The sequence below is a fragment of the Centrocercus urophasianus genome, unplaced genomic scaffold (assembly GCF_019232065.1).
Source record: "Centrocercus urophasianus isolate 14NV4802_14NV808 unplaced genomic scaffold, USGS_Curo_1.0 seq_14, whole genome shotgun sequence".
In the NCBI taxonomy this organism is placed as follows: Eukaryota; Metazoa; Chordata; class Aves; order Galliformes; family Phasianidae; genus Centrocercus; species Centrocercus urophasianus.
The window spans coordinates 36,262,925-36,284,258 of record NW_024884586.1 but is presented as its reverse complement, the minus strand read 5'-3'; the positions used below and the strand labels follow the sequence as shown (position 1 = coordinate 36,284,258).

General features: G+C 35.8%; 2 protein-coding genes across 14 annotated transcripts in view; one reads left to right on the top strand and one right to left on the bottom strand.

Annotated features, from left to right (window-relative positions):
• The window catches only part of PTPN21 (protein tyrosine phosphatase non-receptor type 21), a 58,713-nt gene extending 50,245 nt beyond the window's left edge, over positions 1 to 8,468 (top strand). For 5 of the 13 annotated variants that reach the window (XM_042815090.1, XM_042815091.1, XM_042815088.1 and 2 more), the window contains 3 exons: positions 365 to 433; positions 1,117 to 3,286; positions 4,189 to 8,468. The gene's annotated coding sequence lies outside the window, so the exon portion shown is untranslated. The remainder of the gene's footprint in view (positions 1 to 364; positions 434 to 1,116; positions 3,287 to 4,188) is intronic. The other 8 variants (XM_042815100.1, XM_042815093.1, XM_042815099.1 and 5 more) reach the window with 8 other exon arrangements.
• The window catches only part of SPATA7 (spermatogenesis associated 7), a 36,325-nt gene that overhangs the window by 2,702 nt on the left and 12,289 nt on the right, over positions 1 to 21,334 (bottom strand). Inside the window, exons 5-11 of the mRNA XM_042815101.1 lie at positions 12,168 to 12,301; positions 4,838 to 5,316; positions 4,145 to 4,211; positions 3,376 to 3,446; positions 2,130 to 2,183; positions 908 to 985; positions 220 to 277 (exon numbers count right to left, since the gene is read on the bottom strand). Coding sequence (XP_042671035.1) covers positions 220 to 277; positions 908 to 985; positions 2,130 to 2,183; positions 3,376 to 3,446; positions 4,145 to 4,211; positions 4,838 to 5,316; positions 12,168 to 12,301 — 941 coding nt within the window. The remainder of the gene's footprint in view (positions 1 to 219; positions 278 to 907; positions 986 to 2,129; positions 2,184 to 3,375; positions 3,447 to 4,144; positions 4,212 to 4,837; positions 5,317 to 12,167; positions 12,302 to 21,334) is intronic.

The window sequence follows — 21,334 nt, the reverse complement described above, 5'->3', positions numbered from 1 at the left end:
GTGACTAAATTATATAGCAAGAGTCACCAAACTGAATTGACTGTTGTCACTTTTTTTGTGACTATGCCTTACTCCTGGTAGATCAGAAGTCTGCAAACATCTTAAAGAAAGATGTTCCCCATTGGTTATTATGGTTATGTACACAAGAAAACTTACCAGTGCATTTCCACTGTACTTTGGAAATGTGGAAAGTGAGAATATTACAGAAGCAGTACCTACCTCATCCAAACGGTTCTTATTTTCTTGTATATGACACTCAAACAATTGTTCCAGAACTCTACAAATAAAAAAAAAAAAAAATAGATCAGGTAATACAAACAAAACCATGTTCTAACAACCCTACTTCTTGATTTTTATTTCTTAGCTGAAGAGGACCACTAAGATTTAATTAAGCTCTGTCACAAGAGGGCTACTAGGAGCCTTTATTCTACAGGTAAGCAAAGGATCTGGGAGTAATGCTCACATCCATGAATAATTACTTATTAATTATTTTAAAAAAATATGACTTAGTAACCAGTGAACCCTTATCTGGAACAGTATGTAATCCTTACAATGAAGGCTGAATTCATGCTGGAACAGGAACAAGGACAGAAAGGCAATGGAAGAAGTACTGTATCAAAAGATTAATAACTGTTTATTTAGCAAAACAGATCTTGCAGAGTAAGATTATTTTTTCTTAGCATTGTTCCACATAGATCAGTTTCTAGTAGAGGCTGCATCTCATGTTACATTGGAGTAGACTGAAATAGATGACCTGCAGTTCTTTCTCAGTCCTCTTTTCTTATATAAAGTAAGAATCAAAAGGAAATAAAACAAGCAAGGGGTAACTGGGTATTTATATATTCTTAAAAGGCAATGAAATGTATACTGACATAGCATTACAAATTTTAAAACAGCCATAATCTACCTGTTAGAAAACAGCCCAATGTCAAGAATGTCATTTGTTATATCTTCAATGAAAGTTAAATATAAATGGTCATCTTCTCTGGAGGAAGAACAGAAAGCTCAATGTTAGGTGTTTAAAAATAGAGACAACTGCCTAGCCCTTCACTCAATTAAAAAAATAATTAAATCACTATGGTGTTTCATATTTATGCTACATTTATGTTGTGTTAGCAAAGAGCACGAGTGAGGGAAAGTGAGGGAAGAGGCAACCGTAAAACATGAACAACCTGCTTTGCACTCAGAAAGAAAGGGGCAAGAAAGTAGAAGATTGCAGTCTGGTGTTCTAGCAAAAGGCTTCCAAAGGAGCTTCTTGAGAATCTGACTGCAGTTCATAATTGCAAGTCCTCAGCGGGAGTACATAAAAGTAAGTAGTGCTTGTTGGCAGCCTCCATTCCTTTCAAATGACAACTCTGGAATACAAGTCCTTGTTTGTGTGATATGTGACTTTTACCTCTTTGAATCATTGAAACTCAGGTGTTTTTTCACTTCTAAACTCTGTTGCTACCTCCCCAGTCCCCCCCCTTTTAAAAAAAAAACATTTAAATGCTGTTTTGCATTCATGGCATCTTTCTAAATATCCCAAAGTATCCAACTAATTAAGCTCTATAGAATCATCCTCCACTTTAGTAATGAACAGAAAATAACAAGACTGATACAACTTTCATGATTATGTAAGAGTTGTCATGCAGTCTGAAGACTGTCATTTGTGGTTCCATCTATCAAAGATGATCTGTATTACATATTTGAAGTTAGACAAGAACAAGACTATCTAAAGTATATAGATATCAGACCACTTTCCTGAGGTCATATGAGAGATCACTGACAAAATTGAATCTCCTTTAAATCTCATCAAATCTAAGAGCAAAAATTTGGTGAGAATTCACCAACTCCACATTCTAATCTTTCTAATTTGTTCCAGACAAATTTTAGTCCAAAAAAAGAACTGAAAATGTTTAAAGTGTAGCCTGTGGATAATAGCAATTTATCTTACCTCCACAGTTATAGAGAATTTTCTTCAGATTTGGATTGATATGGAAGTTGTTAACTGTTAAATATAAATTCATATATCAGGTTTACTATAGAATGTGAAGTGTATTCTGAGTCCCTCTATATTGTTTGATCACTTCTGAGGGCTTCTAGTTTACTGTTCCGAACTAGCAGAAAAATCGTGTAAATATACTTACACAGCCTTAATATTCATCCTTGCTGAAAGCTGCTCAGAATACAATGATGCCTCTCTAATCAGAAAAATCAGAGGGTAAGAAACAGTGAAGAGCAACATTATCAAAACCCTGCATAGTACCTTGCATCTCATGCTCTTCTGAAATCATCTGCCTGTCTTGTTCCCCTGCTCCTTGGGGGATTTAAAAAAAAACAACACCAGAAGTTCTGAAACCCTGCTCCAATAGAAAAATTGACTACCTACCCTGAAGCCTGAAAGGCAATAGTTGAAGAGTATTACAGTACCTTAGTAGATGCAGTTTTCTGAATGATAACTCAAAAAGAGGTATCCATCATCCAGACAAAGTGCTTTTACCTGAACATGATTTGGTACTTAATTGGGTAAGGCTCCCTGTGTTATTTGCCACATAGTAGACTTCAGGAAGGATGAATACCCAATTGATAATCTTTGGCACACGTCTATAAATGAACTCTGACAGACCTATCTTAAATGTACCATATGGAGTTTGCAGATCATCAATTGAAATAATGGAGTTTATAGAGTAAGCTAACTTAATACCTGAATTACTAGAAGAGATATTTGTTTTTATTAAATAACAGCTGTTGCATTGAAGTAAGAATAGTAAGAAAAGTAACCCATTAGATTTCTGTGCAAAGGCCACAGAGTAAATCAGCAAGTAAAGCATGATTCTGTTCTCCAGCAATGAGGAGAATGAACTAGGCATCCTTGGTTCAGGACTTCATTTTCAACCCTGTTCTTGTATTTATGACAGTGCTCTAATGTTCAGCGTTAAAGTTTCAGAAAAGGATGTGGAAAATACCTTAGGCCTGGAACTTTGGCATCTCTTAGAATGAAAAGCCTAGATTTCTGGAAACTCATTTTCTGAAAGGGTATGCCAATACAGCTACAGTACATTAAACACACAGTTTATAAGCTCACAGTTATATACAGAACTAAAGTTGTATTAAGTTCTCATTAGTCTCACTCCTTAAAAAAAAAAAAAAAAAAGACAAAACATGAAAAATCACATGTATTTCAGATGTCTCTTTCTTATTATTAAATGCATCTCCTTTTCACCGCCTTTACAGTGGAATTTCATCAAAAGAAAACTAAATTGTGGAGTTGGAAAAGGCCATTCATCAAAAACTAACAAGTTCTGTAAGTGATGGCTTCCTAGCCTAAGAAAAAGTTGTGCTGAAACCCAAAAAGAATACTTCAGCTATTTCTTCCTGGTGTAAATTAGGTACCTTATAAAGGAGTATGGAAAAGCAGCTATTCCTTTCTCAGGCTCATCCATATTGTATCTTCTATCTTCAGTCTAGAACGCAAAAGTAAAATATTTATTATCAATGAAAATACATAGTAAATTATATCAGTAATGAGCACCTAGCTACTGAAGTTATATATTTACAACCATCTGTGACTGCAATATAAAATATTAGGGAGCAGATAGAACCTGAAGTGGTATAACTGTTCACTAAAAAAATTTGCATTAAGCAAAAGTGACAGAAAACAACAGCAAGGAAAGCATTTCTGTCTACTGGTTTGGATATTTCCTAAGAGGAAGGGACTCCTTAGTCCCAGTACTTCTGTCTCAGGCTTTATATATATGTTAACCAATGCAAAATAAAGACAAAAATCCTTGTAACAGAGGCAGAAAGGTATGCTGATAAATAACATGCCAATTATTTATGTCCTTTACAGATAATTAAGCATGCTAGTGCCTCTCTAAAACTGTTTGGAGAAAAAAACACTTTCAAAACTCTTATTTTCTAAGCTCAGTTTTTTTTTCTTACCACTTCTGCTCATTCTTCTAAAATTTTATCCTCCATCTAACTTATCTTAGAATGACAAAGAGAATGCAACTTTATTCAATTGTATACTGCTGTGCCAGAGATGAATTATATACTCTAAAATGGTAGTGAAGGGTGGGGAAAAATCATCTAGATGACTGATATACTGATTGTACTGATATACTGATACTGACTGATACACTGATAATGCTGATTGTATTACCTTCACTGTCATCTTCTGATGCTCAGTCATAACTTTTCTCTCAGATCCTTTATCTGCACTTGGAAAGCTACAAGATTTAGAGATGTATTAGATCTCTACGGCGGCTTTCAAGGTAAGCAGAACATGAATACCAGTGCCAGCCACTGTGGAAATTCAGACATTTTGTTCCCATAAATTTGAAAGGAACCTAGTACTAAAATGCTTGAACAGTTTAGAAAGCTTTATCATGGGAATAGATGTCTAGCAGAAATTAAAATAAAGTTAAGTCTGAACACTAACGCTAGCCAAACAGAAGTGTTCCCAATCCATTTTTTGGCTGTATTTACAGAGGATAAATAAAATATCCACAGTAATTATTCTGAATTGAGAATAGACATGATTCTATGTATTATAAAGGCAGTCGTATGAACTCATGCCACCCACAGCCGTAAGATCTTTGCAATTAAAAGGCAATGAAGATTTGCATTCAAGAAAAAAAAAAACATTTTCTTTGCATGATGTGTTAATTAATGAATTGGAAGGTAAGAGACTGTGGGGACAACAGGGGAGGAAGACATGCATACTTAATTCTTTAGAATAAAGTTAATTCTTTAGAAGACAGAAAGCACAAATATACACCATACAGAACAGTAAATAGTATAGTAGCAGGTAGCAAAATTCCACAGTTGTAAAACAAAGTTTTAATCTCTGTACCTGATCACATCAGTCTGTGTTTCAGCTTCCACGTGTTGCTTGCAGTGCTTTTTCCTTTTCCTTTGAGCAGCAGTGTAATACCTATACCCAAGCAGGGCAGATTTAGCATCTGATATTAAGGTGCGTGGAGTAAAAGGTTTCTGGCTGCTGGTAAATAATTCTGAGTGTCTGTCCAGAAGATCCCCACTGTATATTTTGGAGTTGCTTTCCTGATGCCTCTGAGAACGACTGATGCTTGCAAAGCTATCAGAGGAGCAACGGCTTGAAACTCCAGAGCGTTTTCTTGGTGTGCTTGACATACTGACACTTGAGTTTGAGTTAGATGCATTAGATCTATTCCGAGAACGTTTTCTGGCATATTCCACTGGACTGGAGCAAAGCAAGCCAAGCTCACCGTAAGGTGACAGTGCTCTTGCCAGGCATGGTGTGCGCTCAACACAGGAGAACAGACTGTCTTTATCTTCTACTTCCACAGGACTCTAGAAAAAAGTTAAACCAAGGTTTGATTGCTTTGCAAGCGACCAGCTTTGTTCAAGTTGATACCTCAGCTATTTTTGCTACCAACTCGGAGGTATTTTTGACCTAAAATGAAACTGGTTTCAGAGCAGCTCCAGCACTAACAAGTAACTAACACTTGACAGCCTGATGGGAAAAGATTGACATTACCTTATCTTAGATCAAAACCTCAGAACATTTTTAGAAGTCAAGGAGCTAATAATCATTGAATTGAGACAAATGATTTTATCTGGGTATGCTCTGTTGGTTCTGCCCACACAAAGTAAGGTAAATAGATATTATCCACGGTTATCCTGACGACACTACCTAGATTCTCTTCACGTGTGGATTTGTTGCCTCTCTCTCCAAACCCTATTAGATTCAAGATTTATCACACAGCAGCTGTTTTTATAAAATATACATTCTGCAAGGGGCACCACTCACTGATTCATCTTAGACTGAAAAGGAAACTACTGTAATGTGGTTTAAGATACAGAGTAAGGAAATTGTAACTAGCTGCTTATTCCCTGCATAACCCTTTTCTTTCACCTGTGGGTGCAAGATGCACATCCTTTGTAGGGCTGCAAAAAAAACTTTCCAACAATTTAAATTTTTGTTGTGTTAATTCTTATGAGAAACAGCATACTAATGGAGAGACAAGAATCCTGAGTTGGATGGGGCCCACAAGAATCACCGAGTCCAATTCCTAACTACACGCAAGACTACCCAAAAATCAAATCCTCTGTCTGAGAGCATCCAAATGCTCCATAACTTCTGGCAGCTTGGTGGTGTCTCTCTCCTGACACAGCTCCATGCCATTCCCTTGGGTCCTGTCATTGTCATCAGAGAGCAGAGCTCAGCACTGCTCCCCTGCAAGGAGCTTTCATGAGGCCTCCCCTGAGCCTGCTCTGCACTGGACCAACCAAACCAAGAGACTTCAGTTGCCCTCATAGCTTTTGTCCACCAGATACTTCACCATCTCTGTAGTTCTACTTTAGAGTCTCTTTAATGGTTTTATGTCTTTTTTATATTGTGGAGCCCAAAACTGCACAGTGCTTGAGGTGAGGCTGCACAATGTGTGACAAATCTTAAGGTTATACCATGCAAGCCATATAATAAGAGACAAAATAACAGCTAGAATAGAATAACATCTGACAAAGCCCAATTCAAAGCCAACAGCTACAAACTTAAATTGTTTCAGTTCATGTCTAATCAAATAGTCAGATATTGCAGAAACTGTTCCTTACAGTCAGTTTGCATAGCTACACAGCAACTACACAGCATCAGTAAATTCTGTAAGAGTTAAATGGATGTATACAAATAGAGATGTTTCATATGACAATTTCTAAGGCCAATGAGGGAACACACTTTTAACAGACCTGAAGTTCAAGTTCAGATAGGCTAATACAGAAATTAACTTGCTGATATAACTCCCATCTGAACAAATAATAGGAATTTTGCAAGATAATCAATAGCTGCTGCGAGACTTCTGAAGCCTTCTACTTTGAGGATGTAAGTATGCTAAGGGAAAAGACACTTGGAAATTTTTGTATGTTTGTTGTAAACTCAAGACACTGTAGCCTGGTAATATAAATTATAATAATGTCTGATAGATTAACCTGTGTAAAGTTTGGTGATCATAAATGCACAGAATTTCTATTCTACCATTCAATTTCTACAATAAAGCTTCTAAGAACACCCAAGTAATGACTGTTACTGCAAAAATGTTGGATTTCTGCATAGCTGCTACTGTTAATGCTTTGAACCTACACTATTCCAGTTTTTACCTTTAGAACTGCTTTGTATTTTAAATTAAAACTCAAGATAATCAGAATATACTTTATAGTATGCAGTAAAAGCTATTTAAAAGGAATATTAAAGAATGTAGCTAATCATCAAAATTAAATCAGAACACACTGCTATCATGCTGTTTATTTTCTTCACAATTCCACACATTCCTCCCAAATTAGTAGAACAATCTGTTCCAATACCTCAGAATTTGGACAACCACTGATGCAAAGAGGTGATTTTATTTTTAGTTAGCCGAGCCAAAAAAGCCCTTCTTGATGGTGTCTCACATTTGCCAACTTAATTTTACCACTACAGCACAATTAAATGCTGAACTGATAACATGCAATAACAATGCCAAACAAATGCCTGTGTTAGCAAGCAGCACAATTAAGGCTTACCAGAGTGATTGTTTGCATATAAAATAGTTGCAGTGGTAGCTCTGCACTACAGAAAACAAATAAGACTGGAAAGTTCCAGAATCCACCTATAGAGACATTTATTTTGCAAAGTTAATTCCACACCTTTCCATATGTATTATAAACAGCTTTTTTTGGTTGTATACTTTTTACTTTCAGTGACTGGAGCTGCAAAATAGATCAGACTGCAGAAGCATTTGCTAACACGGGATGATGACTGCTGCCTCATCGTATAGGAAGAAAAAGAAACAGCCAAAAAACAGAACGAAACATACTAATGAGAACTACTACTCATGAAAGCCACACAATCTATTTCATGGATCTAGTTGAACTGATCTTAAAACAAGACAAAAGGATAGAGTAAACACGGCAATATACTGTAAGCTTTCCTTATTTTTGAGGAATTTAGGAAATTCTTCTCTTCTAAAATATGCCATAAGCAGAACAGACATAATGACTAGCTAAGTAGATCCACAAACCCTACCTGTATTTGTGTCAATCTTGAGTTATATTCATTCAAGTACTTAGAAAGATAATGTATTTTGAACCCCTCATCCTTGGCTAAACCTTTATTGCTCAAACACAAAGGGAACAAAGCCTCTGGATATACAGAGAGACAGTATCAGGAACAGGGAACTATGTGGCTGACTTCAAAAAGATTTGAAGGAATGCAGCATAATGCTGTTTGTCTGTAATTTGTCGATGTTTTAGAAAAGTCACTTGTAAGTAAATATGTTAATCTACCATCATAGCTCATACCTTATCATCTGTATTGTCAAGAGACAGAAACTGGAATTTGGTAATAAATAAACATTTGATTCTTTTAACTTGACACAGCTCAATCTGTAAGTCACTACTACTGCTGTAAGTCAACTGAATTCCTGCTTTCTGCTCCTCAGACAGAGTAAATGGTTTCATTTATTAAGTGAGTAACTTTCTTAACCTTCTTTACATTTGCTAGTCTCACAACCCTCCTTGTACATCACCTGTTCCTTTCCTTATACACTTTGATATTTACTTAAAGACTGAGAAAATTAAGAGAGAAAATTCACACAAACCCAGGAACAAGTAAGATTGGAATGAATACAATCAGTCTGCATAGTGGCATCAATAATAACCATTTTTCTCATTCTAAACTACATTCCTGTTACATTTTCTATATCCACGTGAGTGTACTATTGAGTCGTATAATGTGATACATCACTGCTTCCATCAAGAAGCCTGATGTTATTGAGAAGGGAAATTACTGAATGTGCGTATGGAAACACATTTATTCAAACAACCAGTGTGGGAGGTGGTTGCTGTTATGAAGCCAGAAAAGAAATAGAATAGAACATCAAATGTAGGATATAGAATGTATTGAACATTCCTGATGAAAACATCTTAAGATATTCAGAAGGTTCTTCTGTTCTCTTTTAGTTGCTCACATATATCATTCTGACAAGAACTAATTCAAGCATGATACTTCTTCATCATAACAGTGTAATAAATCTTTAAACACAAAGCATTTGAGGAAGTAACTCACATAACCATGCATGTGCACTGCATAAAAAATTAATAGATATTATAAACTGTTAATGGTGTTTCCTAATCTATTTTTCATATACACGAGCATGTAAAAGGTCATACCTGTCATTCTTAAGAAATCAAAGTCTCAAAAATCAGACTGAAATCCATCTTGAAACGTGAAGCAGTCCTTCATGTTCCAAAGGCAATTACAACTCATTTAAAATGGCTGAAATCCCTTCAACTGACATTTGGCATGGAGTAATTTCTTTTAAAAATATTTAGCAGTCAGAAATGCCTATTAATAGGATTATCTAAACATGGAATATGAAACAGCAAGTATTGCTCGAATTAGAGTTTTTACTCATGGGAAACTCATTTCAGATTTTCTTGCTTCATAATTAAGTCATACTGAGCTTCACACAGTTTCACTCACTGAACATGACATTTGCCAGACTGCATCAAAAAGCCCTTTCTGTCGTAAGAAAATCACTTCAAGTAATTAACTTAAGACTGAGTGTATGTACTTAATTTGGTGATAGATAAATGTGTGGATGCCCACAGGTGTGCTGCTTACTCATCCTTAAGATTTGGAGACTTAAAATACTCACTTTAAATTATCTGCAAAGACACACAAAGTTATCAGCTCTTTCAGCATCCAAATCTGTAGCTTATCATACTGGTTTGATAAACATTCACACATGATGTCTGTCAACTGTCAACATTAAGTAGCATGGAAATAGAAAAGAGAAGTACAGCAGTCTCCTGTACATCTTATGCTTTCCTTGCTCCTCTGTTTGACTGAGAGAAATGACTGTCTTTGAAGCACCTTAATTGAGAGCAATCCCATCAAAAGGCCCCATTGTGCATTTTGAAAATCAGCTGGCTCCTCAGCCTCTCACACTTCTGCTAAAAGCACAGAAATGCATGATGCAGCATAACCATCTATCACACCTTAGCCCACATGTCAACTCAGTGATCTAAATACTCTCCTTTAAAGATAATCTATGATTTTAATAAAACTCAGTAGTGAAACTTAGGTCACCACAACAGAAATAACTTTCTCAGTTAATTTCATGTCACTGCAGAGTCTCACATTACAGTAACTTTACATTTATTACCAGATATTAAATGAAGAATTTACTGTTCTTATGCATTCAAACCCTTGCATAAAACAGTGGAAAATGATGACTAGTCAAATTCAAGGCACATTATAGATATTCAGTTTCAAGCTCTGTTCACTGTATAATAAAATACACTGACTAAATCACATAGTAAGTTATAAATTTCTTACAATCTCTATGTCTTAGAGGAATAATTTTTAGTTCTTTCTGTTTTTACCATGCACAAAGCATAGGCTCAATTTAAAACAGTTTCTCTGCTCTAGTACAACACTGAATAATAAATGCAGCTATGGAAAAAAATGCAGAATGATGAAATAAAGGCAGCAGACTTACCAGAAAGCATAAACAGTGATTGATAATGAAAATAAAAAGCCAGCTGTGTAAATCAAAACTGACTAGCCATATTAAGCCTAGCCTGGTCAGAGCTGTAAGTTTTGCTGCAACCTCTCTACATTATCATAGGTATCCTTAGAATTTGCTTTCTAAGTATCACCTATTCTGATAGCTGGTAAAATACAATTAGAATGGCTAAGTTATCTTAACAATGCATTAGAAAACATCTAAACCTTGAAGGGCAAGAATCCTTCCTTGGTGTATGAACAAGCACAGGAAACCAATGCAAATTTTGTCAAATTCAGGTTAAATATGGACTGTTGTATTTTTTCTACTAAAAAAGAGGCCAATTACTTCCTCTGCTTACCCTTCCACCAGAAGATTCTCTTACAGATTTTTACTTCTCAACCCTACAGAAGCAAAACAAACAAACAAACAAAAAAAACCCATACCAACCAACCAAACAACAACAAAAGAACCCCTCAAACCTATTATGTCAAAAAAACAATTTTTTAAGTGTTGTTAAATGCTGACTTGGCAAGCCCAAAAAAAAATCACTCATAAAATGCATCTTTCTATTGATATTCTAATTGATACATTCAAGTTCAGACTCAGAATTTTTTGTTGAGTTACATCCTGAGGCTAGCAAACATAAGGAAAACTGCAGTTACTCTTGGCATGATAAAAACTACACTTTCAGGACAATTTTGATGGGAAAGCATCTGTAATTAATTAGTAGAACTGAGAAATTATTGTAGGAAGACTTTGTTTTGAAAGCGATTAAAGCAAAGGGAGAGTGACAATCTCATAATGATGTATTAAAGACCACACATCCTTTTCCTTAGAAATGATAATTTATATAGCAGTAAGAGATTTTAAGCCCACTTTACTTGTTTTTGCAGTGAAATAATTAAAGGAATTTATCTGCCACCCAGTATGCAGCAAATAGCACAGAGGAACAAAAATATTATCAACAAAAGATAACACTTGGATTTTAAATATGACACTTTGTCCCTTCTCTTACTCATGCCTGTGATTTCATCCATAACTAAGAGCCATGTACTGAATTTCAGAGCATTAAGTCTCACTACAATAAGGTCATACTCAGACTGCCCACTGCCAAAAACAAACGTATGAATGATGCACTTGGCAGCAAAATCAACAAAGTTAAAATAGCATTCTTTTTTTGAGTTGCAAATTGCTCTAATTGCTCTTGTACAGAAATGAATAATATTATATAGTTTATTAGACTACTTATTATTTGGGAACACACACCATACAACTGGGTGAAATTCCAGTCAAAATAATTGACCCTATACATACTGACAGAAAAGTATTCATCTTCACTCGTTTGGACGGCTTAAATACCATTTTCAATTTCAGTGACAAAGGGAGGACACGGGGATTTGACCTGAAATGATACAGAGAGAATTCAAGGGTAACTACAATTTGGATTTATCACAAGCACGCTTTATCCACAAACCTGCCACCTTTATCAGAAGGCTGAGACAGGGTTGGGTGCACACCAGGAAGACAGTTGTCTTATCTTCTACTGTTAGAAATATACTAGTCCTCCTTCTAGAACTACTGCTGCATTGGTGATCAGCTGTTATTATGGGAGGCAAGCCAATTATGATATCTACTAAATGAAATTAAAATATCTACCTTTCCAAAAGAGGTTGACAGCAGCTTTCCACTCTCTCTTGAGCTGGATCGTGAGGCACTTTTGCTCACATTCATTTCTTTTTCATACCTGGCTATCTTCTTTTTCAGTTTCTCTCTTCTCTGTTGGTCAGCAACTTAGGAAAGAGACAAAGTTGGTCAGATCCAATCTGAAATCTTACTCTCTTCTTGTTCTAAGTGATGTGAAAATATCAAAGGGTTTCCCAAATGTTCAGCAAAGTGGGACCATAAAGACAGGCTCCACTCTACTCAGGAATTATGAAAAATTACCTCTATTTTTAGAAGAAAATTAACATTAGAGTATGCTAGTAGCTGAAGCTTCTCTTGCGTATTCCCAGATCTCACAAGTAGCACAAGATTGTGCACTAATTCCAAGATCAGCAATGCTATCAGAATATTCTGCTTGAAAACTCACAAATTTGCTCTTAAACTTTTATGGATTAATCTCCTCTAACTGTACTCTCATCCAGTATTTCAGCAAGAAACAACATGTGTGCTGGCTAGCAAATTTGCAATATACAAAAATCCACGTTCAACTTACATCAAAATAATCTCCCAAATACAGAAATCCTCTACAAAACAGTACATTTATGTCAAGAGTACAAACAATAAAGGCTAACTGTGTGAAAGGGACACTGCCTGATCAGGAATAGAAACTATTATTGGGGTATGATTTCTATGCTTGAGTTTGCTATCACCTACATCTGTTATCTTAGATAGTAAAAAGGATTTTTTATATTATGAGCACTTAGGTGCCAAAGATGATGAAGTTCACAAAACTAAAAAATCCAGCTAAAACTGATCAAAAATATGAATAATTTCATTCTCAAACAAGAATGAAGGCTTTATACACATAATCATACTTCGGAAGTCTGAATACACAATGGAACCTGCTTAACTCTTGACTACAATTCTCATTTATTTAATATAGACTCAGATATATCACAGAATCATAGGGGTTGGAAGGGACCTCAAGAATTGAGTCCCACCCCCCTTCTAAGGCAGATTCCCCACAACAGATCACATAGTAGATGTCCAGATGTGTCTTGAACATGTCCAGAGAAGGAGACTCCACAACCCGCATGGGAATCCTGTTCCAGTGCTCCATCACCCTTACTGTAAAGTTCTTCTGCATGTTTGTATGGAACTTCCTTAACTTCCATAACTCCTTGTCCTATCGCTACACACCACCAAGAAGAGCCTGGCCTCATCCATTCACCTCCCACCTCCCTTTAGATATTTATAAACATTTACTGAATCCCCCCTCACTCTTCTTTTCCCCAGGCTGAACAGATAGAGGTTACTCAGCCTTTCCTTGTACCAAAGATGCTCCAGGCCCTTCATAATCTTTTTGGCCCTCCCCTGGACTTTTTTTTAGGAGATCCCTGTCTTTTTTGAACATATGAATGGCTTGTTTTGAGACAGATGCACAGGAAGACCTTTGCATATTTCTTCTTCACTTTCAAAATGTATTTTATATCATACTCCAGTAGACCCCAACCTTCACACAGATTATAACACTTAGTATACGGAAATGCACTTTGTGGATTGATGTCATACATTCTTCTAGACAGCTGAGAACTACAGCAATCTGGGGACATATAATCATCTTTTAAAATACATGCATCTATGTACATTAACCTGAGAGACTGAGTCTCTAGGACTCTGTTAAGTACATATATTAATTCCGTTGAACATTTTAGTCTCCTTTTAAGCTACAAGTGATTCTTTCAAATATAAAACCCCTGCCCTCACTCCTGGGGGAAATCCCTTTCTCTTCCGGTTCTTACAATTGATAAGTAAAAGACAAAGTAATTTATTTTACAGCTGCTGATTTGTTCAGCATGTTCCATTAAGGTACTTCCAAAATAAAGTTGCTTTTATTACTGGGAAGCCATTAGCTGAAGTTAAGATATGCTAAATTATACAAATCTGAATTAAAAATACGACTTATAACTGAATTAACCATTAAATAAGCAAAACTCATTATTTGTCTTCCTACACTAAACTGTTATTATGTGTCTATTCTATATTATAATTATTTCTAATTCTATTTGTCTTAAAAGCTACAGAAGGGCACACAAAAATTAGTTACAACTGAAAAGTTTAATATGCTTAGATAATTATACTGGTCTACCAGAGCGTATCTGTATATGCACACAAATGAAAGCTGTATAAACTGAAGTCTTGCCCACTTCTCAGACAGAACGGTGCATGAGTATTGAATAAGTATCTTAGGAAACAACAAATGAATGAGTGACAGGGCTCTACAAAGCAATAATGCAAATCAGAATTACAGGTGTCATTTTGTAAGTACGAGTAGAGGCTGAACGAGAAACTTCTTTACACTTAAGTGCTTAGAAGGAAAGTGGGCTTGTGTTAGAACACACGTGCTTAAACCTCTTACTGCGTGTTCAGCCTGCATGCTATGCCTTACTGGGAGTTTCTCAGCAAAGCATGAAGCTATGTGAATATTAACAACAACAACAAAAAAAAGATATTTTGTTGTCCCTTTGCCACTCTTTACAGAATAAGGTTTGAGATTTCACACACATGGGCAGACTTGGTCTTTACAACTGGAGATCAGAACTATAAAAGCCTACTTCTACAGATCTCCTCCAGGGCTGTGTGCTGTGACTTCTCTCAGCCAAAATATGGCTTGTGCCCAAGTCAAGAGTAAAGAAAGAAAGAACAGTAAGCATGCCAGGATGCTAAGGCTATCTTTGGTTGTCAGAATGACCCACTGGGACTACTGTCACCTAGATGGGAAATGTAAAGCCCTTGCCTCACACCAATGAGCTTATCTCAGCTAATCCATCAAGTGTGTTCCAAAAGCTATAAAGTCATTCATGCATACTACAAGCCAGAGCAGACACATGCAGAATAGAATGGCAGAAAATCCTAGCAGAGCACTCACTACCGTGTTGCCAAATTAAGGAGATCTCGGGCTAGGTCTGCTGTAAAAGCTGGAAATTGTATAACCAGCAAATTTAGAGATAAAGAAATCCCTCTTGAATAGAGTTAACGTAGGCATAAACAGACAACTAGACTAAGTAAGGGCAGCTCTGAGGAGACAGCAAGCCACACCAATAAGGGTACAGACCCAAAAAATGCATACTGCCAGCCTATCCTTACCTTACATATTGTTTCTCCAAGCAAGGACTGAAGAATCCAGACTTTCTGTTTGCTGAACAGAAAACGGTATTTTACAAAAGGCCTGAGCATTTGATGCACTTATTACAAATAACATTACAACTGACAGAAGCTGAAGATACTCCAGGCTGCCACACGCAATGACTTGTCCTACATGTGTGCATATATGACACTCAAAGAATGAGAGCACTATTCAGGAACAAATACACAGTTTTGAAAAGGAGATGTATCTGTTAAAAACTGGAGAGGTTCAACACTGTTCTAGATAGCTTCTGTTTCAAATCAACTACAGTCATAGCTTCTTCAGCTTTCAGTGAGATTAATAATCCAAATTTCACAGGATGCCTTTAGAATACTGCCACAGTAGTATCAACTGAACTTGTTAATAAACAAGTTCTTCATCTCTTCAAAAAGGATACACTAAGTATTTAGGTATTAAAATGACTGCCTATATACCCAAATAACATGAGTTTCTTTTTAAGCCTTGTAGAAGACTTTGAGATTAATGTATCTCATTAACTGCTGTGCTTAAACCACGGCAAAGATTTACAGCATAATAAAGAGACAGTGTATTAGATGATAAACAAAGTAGTAATTTTTGTATATCTGATAAATTCAGTCTGCCAAACTAAATAAATTCCATAACTTATTCTACCCACTCCATGAATCTGTTATCTCAATTCTGCTAGCAGTGAGAGTAGGCATAAGAAAAACTATAAATTTTAGAGGTTAAACTGTAGTATTCTCTATAAAGAACTATAAAACTCTGATCAGACTCACAGAACTAAACACTTCTGCTGAGGCAAATATCTTTTTCACAAAGTTTACACTACACTTAGAAAGTGGAGATCAGACTGTTACATTTCTCTGCTAGTCTTCTGCACTTGATTTGAAAGATTTGATTCTTTCTTCCTTAAAACTTGGCTGCAGAAGTGTTCCTAGATATATGCTTGGAATTATAAAAATGAATGGCAAAAAATGTGAAGGGGGGAAAAAAAAAAAAATCATACCTACCACATTCCTAAGCATCTGTGCTTAAAAGGATACCATGATTTGGAATGCAAGTGATTGTCCTTCCCTCTGAATTTCTGATCTCTAGATTTATTACATCACATTCCAGTACACTCTGCGGATTTAACCTTCAAGTAATTTCATTATTGATGTAAGTAAGACAAGGCAAACAATTAAATATTATGTTAGCCTTAAATTGACTAGCTCATTGAACGAGGTATCTCAAAAGAATTGGAGGAATTCTTGATGCTGGACAATGTCTTTTTATCAACTGTTTTTACAAAAACCCACTTCTGCTTATTTTTCACCCTCATAAATTCTCCTAGATCAACAGTGCAAACATCAGCCTCATTTTTACTGAGCTTCCAGTGATCATAATAAAAATATACAGTGTATCATCAGGTAATATTACTGCTACAAGCAAGTTCTTCCTTCCACAAGCATTTTTACCATTACCTTCCTAACAGCAGAAATCCCCAACGCATCATGATTGATGCAACTGGGGTGAGTTCTCATCAAACTCAAACTGAGTTTTGCCATTGGTAGGAGGTTCACAATTTTAAATTTTTAAATTTCATAACACAAATTTTAATTTTCACAACTCTATGATTCTGCAGTCCTTCTACATACCCAGTATCAGTAACACTGTTTTATCAAATAAAGGAGGAATCACAATGAGAAAAGATGATAAAGGATTTGTTAAGGGCTTGATACCTACAACCTTGCTTATATCAAATAGAATGTTACTCAGAATAATAATATTTGTATCAGGTGATCTACTTAAGAAACATGACACTATTTGGCAAAGCTGCTAATAGCAGAATTTGGTCATTATTAAGGCTTCCAAGTAAAGCCTAGCAGTGAGACTTGAATACATTAGAAGAATTTCAGAGGGGTTAGAAGCACAGTGTTATTCCAAATCCATCCACCTCTGATCCATATAGGGTCTTCATACAGCACCTCACAGATATTCCCGTTGGTGAGATGAAAAGTACAGCAGCATGTGTACACACTGAAACTGTGAAACTGCTGCTCCCAATCTTAAGGTATTTCCAAGCCTACTCAGAAGTCAAATCATGAATTCTAGAGAGGGGCTTAGAGGATTTTATCTCATAGTATCACTAGCACAGTCCACAAGAAGTTAATGCTTTGCATAAGCAAAAAAACAATTTTATTCTCATTCTCTCAGGTATGCTACAATTACTTTGTGTTCCTGATCAATAGCAGAAAAAGGTGTAACAACAATCCCTCCACTGCCCTCTGATGCTCTAGCAATGGACGTTAAAGCTGGGTAAATTCCATCACATACCAGGGACACATTTTCAGTAACCATCATGACTACGTGCTGATACAACAACAATAGAAAAACAAGTTTTCCTCTATTTCTTGATCTTTACAGGTCAAGACAACAGGCCCTTCTTGTTTGTGCGCTTTATTCATTATGGCTGTTAAGCTCAGTATTAGCAAAGCTGGATTATATTTTTAGTCTGCTTAACTCTTTAAGTCAGATTAGATGATCTACTGTCATTTTGCAACCACAAACTATGAGAAAAACGCACCTTCTGATGTACTGAATATACATTTCAAAATGAATTCTCCCTCTTAAAAATAAATCTTTCAGTAGAAGATATTTTAAGTAAATAACTTGTAAAAAGAAATTTAAATTACTATAACAAGTATTGATTGATAAAGACTTTTACACTGTGTATTTCCCCACTCTCCAAAATTTCAGACTTGAAAAATATGCTGGAATACCTTTGTAAAAGCACATTTGAACTCTGATAATGCAAATGTTAGAGCTGTTTGAGTGTCTCATTTTAAATGACTTAAGTTGCTTTTAGCTTTCATTTTCAGAAATACATTATGTAAGGAGAAGACAACAGAAAAGCTAAGAATAAAAAATGAGACATTTTGTGAAAGCCTCCTGTGAACAGGAACAGGATACTTAGCCTTCCATAGTGTGAAGGGTAGAGAAAGACAGTGCAAAATATGTATGCAATCATAGGAACAATTCAAATAGAGAATTACAGAAGAATATACACTTATTGGTATTTCTACATTAATCCAAACCCCAAACCTCACAAAAGTATAAAAAAAACAAAAACCAAAAACCAACAACCAACAAAAAGGCAACATCATTGATCAGACTGAACTGTTTTCTTGCTCCCTGCAAATATGCAAGCTTTCACTGATGTTAAAATAGATTTCTGGTTGGAACTTCTCAGAACACTTTTCCTTCTTTTTCTTTCTTTTTTTTTTTTTTTTTTAATTTTTTTTTCTCCCCCCCCCATCAAAGAGACTTGCATTCCAAGCACACTAATCACTGGGTTCAGGTTGTGCTATCAATATACTTGTGGAAAAACCTCTAAACATATGGGTTGAAAAGACAGGACAGTTAGGAACCAGGCATGTGTAGCAGCAGCTGTCTTACTTGGCATAGCTTATATCAACTTTTCTGGCACAAATTCCACAACCACAAGCTTCTAATGGCCACTGGTATCAATCAACATGCTTGGACTAATTCTGAACATACAAGTTTCACATTTCAATAAGTTTCACATTTTAACAACTATTTTAAGTCAGTAAGGCTGATCTAATACACAGGAACATGTTCGCTGCGAGTTCAGTTGCATGGCAGCTTGCCTTTTTTGCTGCCAGCTAAGATACCAGGAAAAGAACAGTGGAAACTAAAGCCACCTTAAGGACAGTATGCATTTAGTTGTCCAGGGAGCATGCCAACTACAGTATCATGTTTAATTCTTAAACACTAATGACTGATTCATGGCAACAACCCCAAAGGGAAATACTCACCTGCTATTTTAGCTGTATGTGATGCATATTTTTAGGGGCTTTTTTTTAAACACTGTCTTCAGGAATTCTGTTTTGCAACTCTATGCTATTAATAGATCTGAACATTTCAAACAGAAAACCTATTCCCCTTCCCCAATTTTTTTAAAAGAGAGAAGTGGCAATATGCTTCACTTGGGACAATAATATGCACAGAACTATGTGAAGAATAAAGCTGTAAACTCCTTGATCCAAGGGACACTATCGATCAGTACGGCTGATAGTCAGCCACACTGATATTGCATCTGAGACTGGTGTGTCCCTTCTCCAGTAAGAAAAAAGATACATTTGAAAATCCTGTTGTGTACTTCATTCACGAACAGATTTTTCAATAGCTCTGTTTTCAGTACTACTACCTGAGTACTAGCTGTCATCTCCACCGTAAATTTTGTAATATCCCCTTTGAAAAAGGTGGATATTTTTCAAATTTTTTTTTTTGGTGGATTACCAGAGAAACAATAAATGATACCTAGCATTGAGCTTAATATCTGGACACTTAATACTTGGCTATTATTAGTATAGCACTGAAATCTATAGTTCTTCATAAACAGTGCTTATAACAGTGGGGAGGGGAGATGAAAAACAAACAACCACAAGCACTCTAATCTTATGTACAAAAGTAATTTAAATTGTTTTCAATTTCATTCTAAATACCAGGAATTTCTAAAATCAGTGCAGATATCAGCAAAGGAAGGTCTGAGTACCTTAACTACCTTGAAGACTATGAGACCACTAATCAAGAAAATGAAAGAAGATGTGTCCCCATGGAGTATACCTTTGCTAAGTCTGCTGAAACTTCAGCCTATGTCTGCTTATAAAAAGATCTCAGACAGATGACAAAATATATTAAGACAGGTAAGAAAAAAAGTCTAGAGCTGTTGCTTGTTGCAACCATGTTCTAATAAGGTAAAAAACATCAGCAGCTTTTTCTAGTGCAGTTTGAAAATAGGTGAAAGAGCAAGTTAGTGAAATTTAATGCACCTATTGAACAGAGGAATAAAAACTAACATGGTAACAAAGGTGAAATGTTTCCATCACACTCTGTATAAAAGAAATTAATATTCTGTTATTAGAACAGAGTTACATGGTCAGACTCTAGTCTAAGATGAACTGAAACATACTGCAAAAGCCTACTACCTAAAATGGAAATTTCTTCACTACAGAGCACACCTGTTACTGTTGTGACAATTATCTGTTAAAGTTGTGTAGGTATCTTCCAAAATGAATTCATTCTGTGAAACTCATGCTGGTGTGAAACACACAAGCTCATTTATCTGTATTTTATCTGCAAAGACAACAGACTAACATGATCAGGCATTAGCTGGTGTTTAGAAAGACCCAACACCTGAAATGGTATGGAAGAGTAATAGTTAATTAGGGAATCGAGGAAACAAAACATTCTAGCAATTCCAGAAAGAAAAGCAGGAGGATTTTACTAGACAAACACACAGGTGTGATGATTTTTTTTTTTTTTTTTCCTTATACCAGCCTTGTTTTATCTTGCCCATTTCAAAGCAAATTTTGGCATAGCTGGAGATTAGGAAGGAAGGTTTTTTTGTCAGACAATTCTGCAAAACACATGATCTGAAATTCCTATCTCAATCTGTAAACTATAGATAGCCTTGTAATATTGTTCCTAATTGTGCTGCACCTTTGGAAAACAGCCTGTTGCCTTATTCACTCTCAACTCCTTAACCAGAAGGAAAATAGTCTAACAAAATGCTGATGTCTTTCTGCCAAAAGGATGAGTGATTTTCTACATAAGCTCTGGTTACTCTCATCATTTAGCAAGGTATTATCACTTTGGCCTGTCTGGATTTGAGACTAATAAAGTATTCTATACAGAAAAGATTTATCTTTCTATCCCAAATAAAAGTTTTTTCTAGTATCTCAGCAGTGGTAACTGAATATTGAATTGGAGAAAAAGAACTTTCTCTAATTGGATTAGAAAAAAAGATACCAGATAACAGAAATACATCTTTGTTATTTTAACCAACAGCTGCTGTTCACCCTTCCTTGATAATTCATTTATGATTCCATAAGTCAATGACTTGAAAGTATTGCTCTTCAGCTAAAACTGTAAAGAAAAGCAACAGTACTGACACATTTCATCACCATTTAGAAATGAGACAACTCTC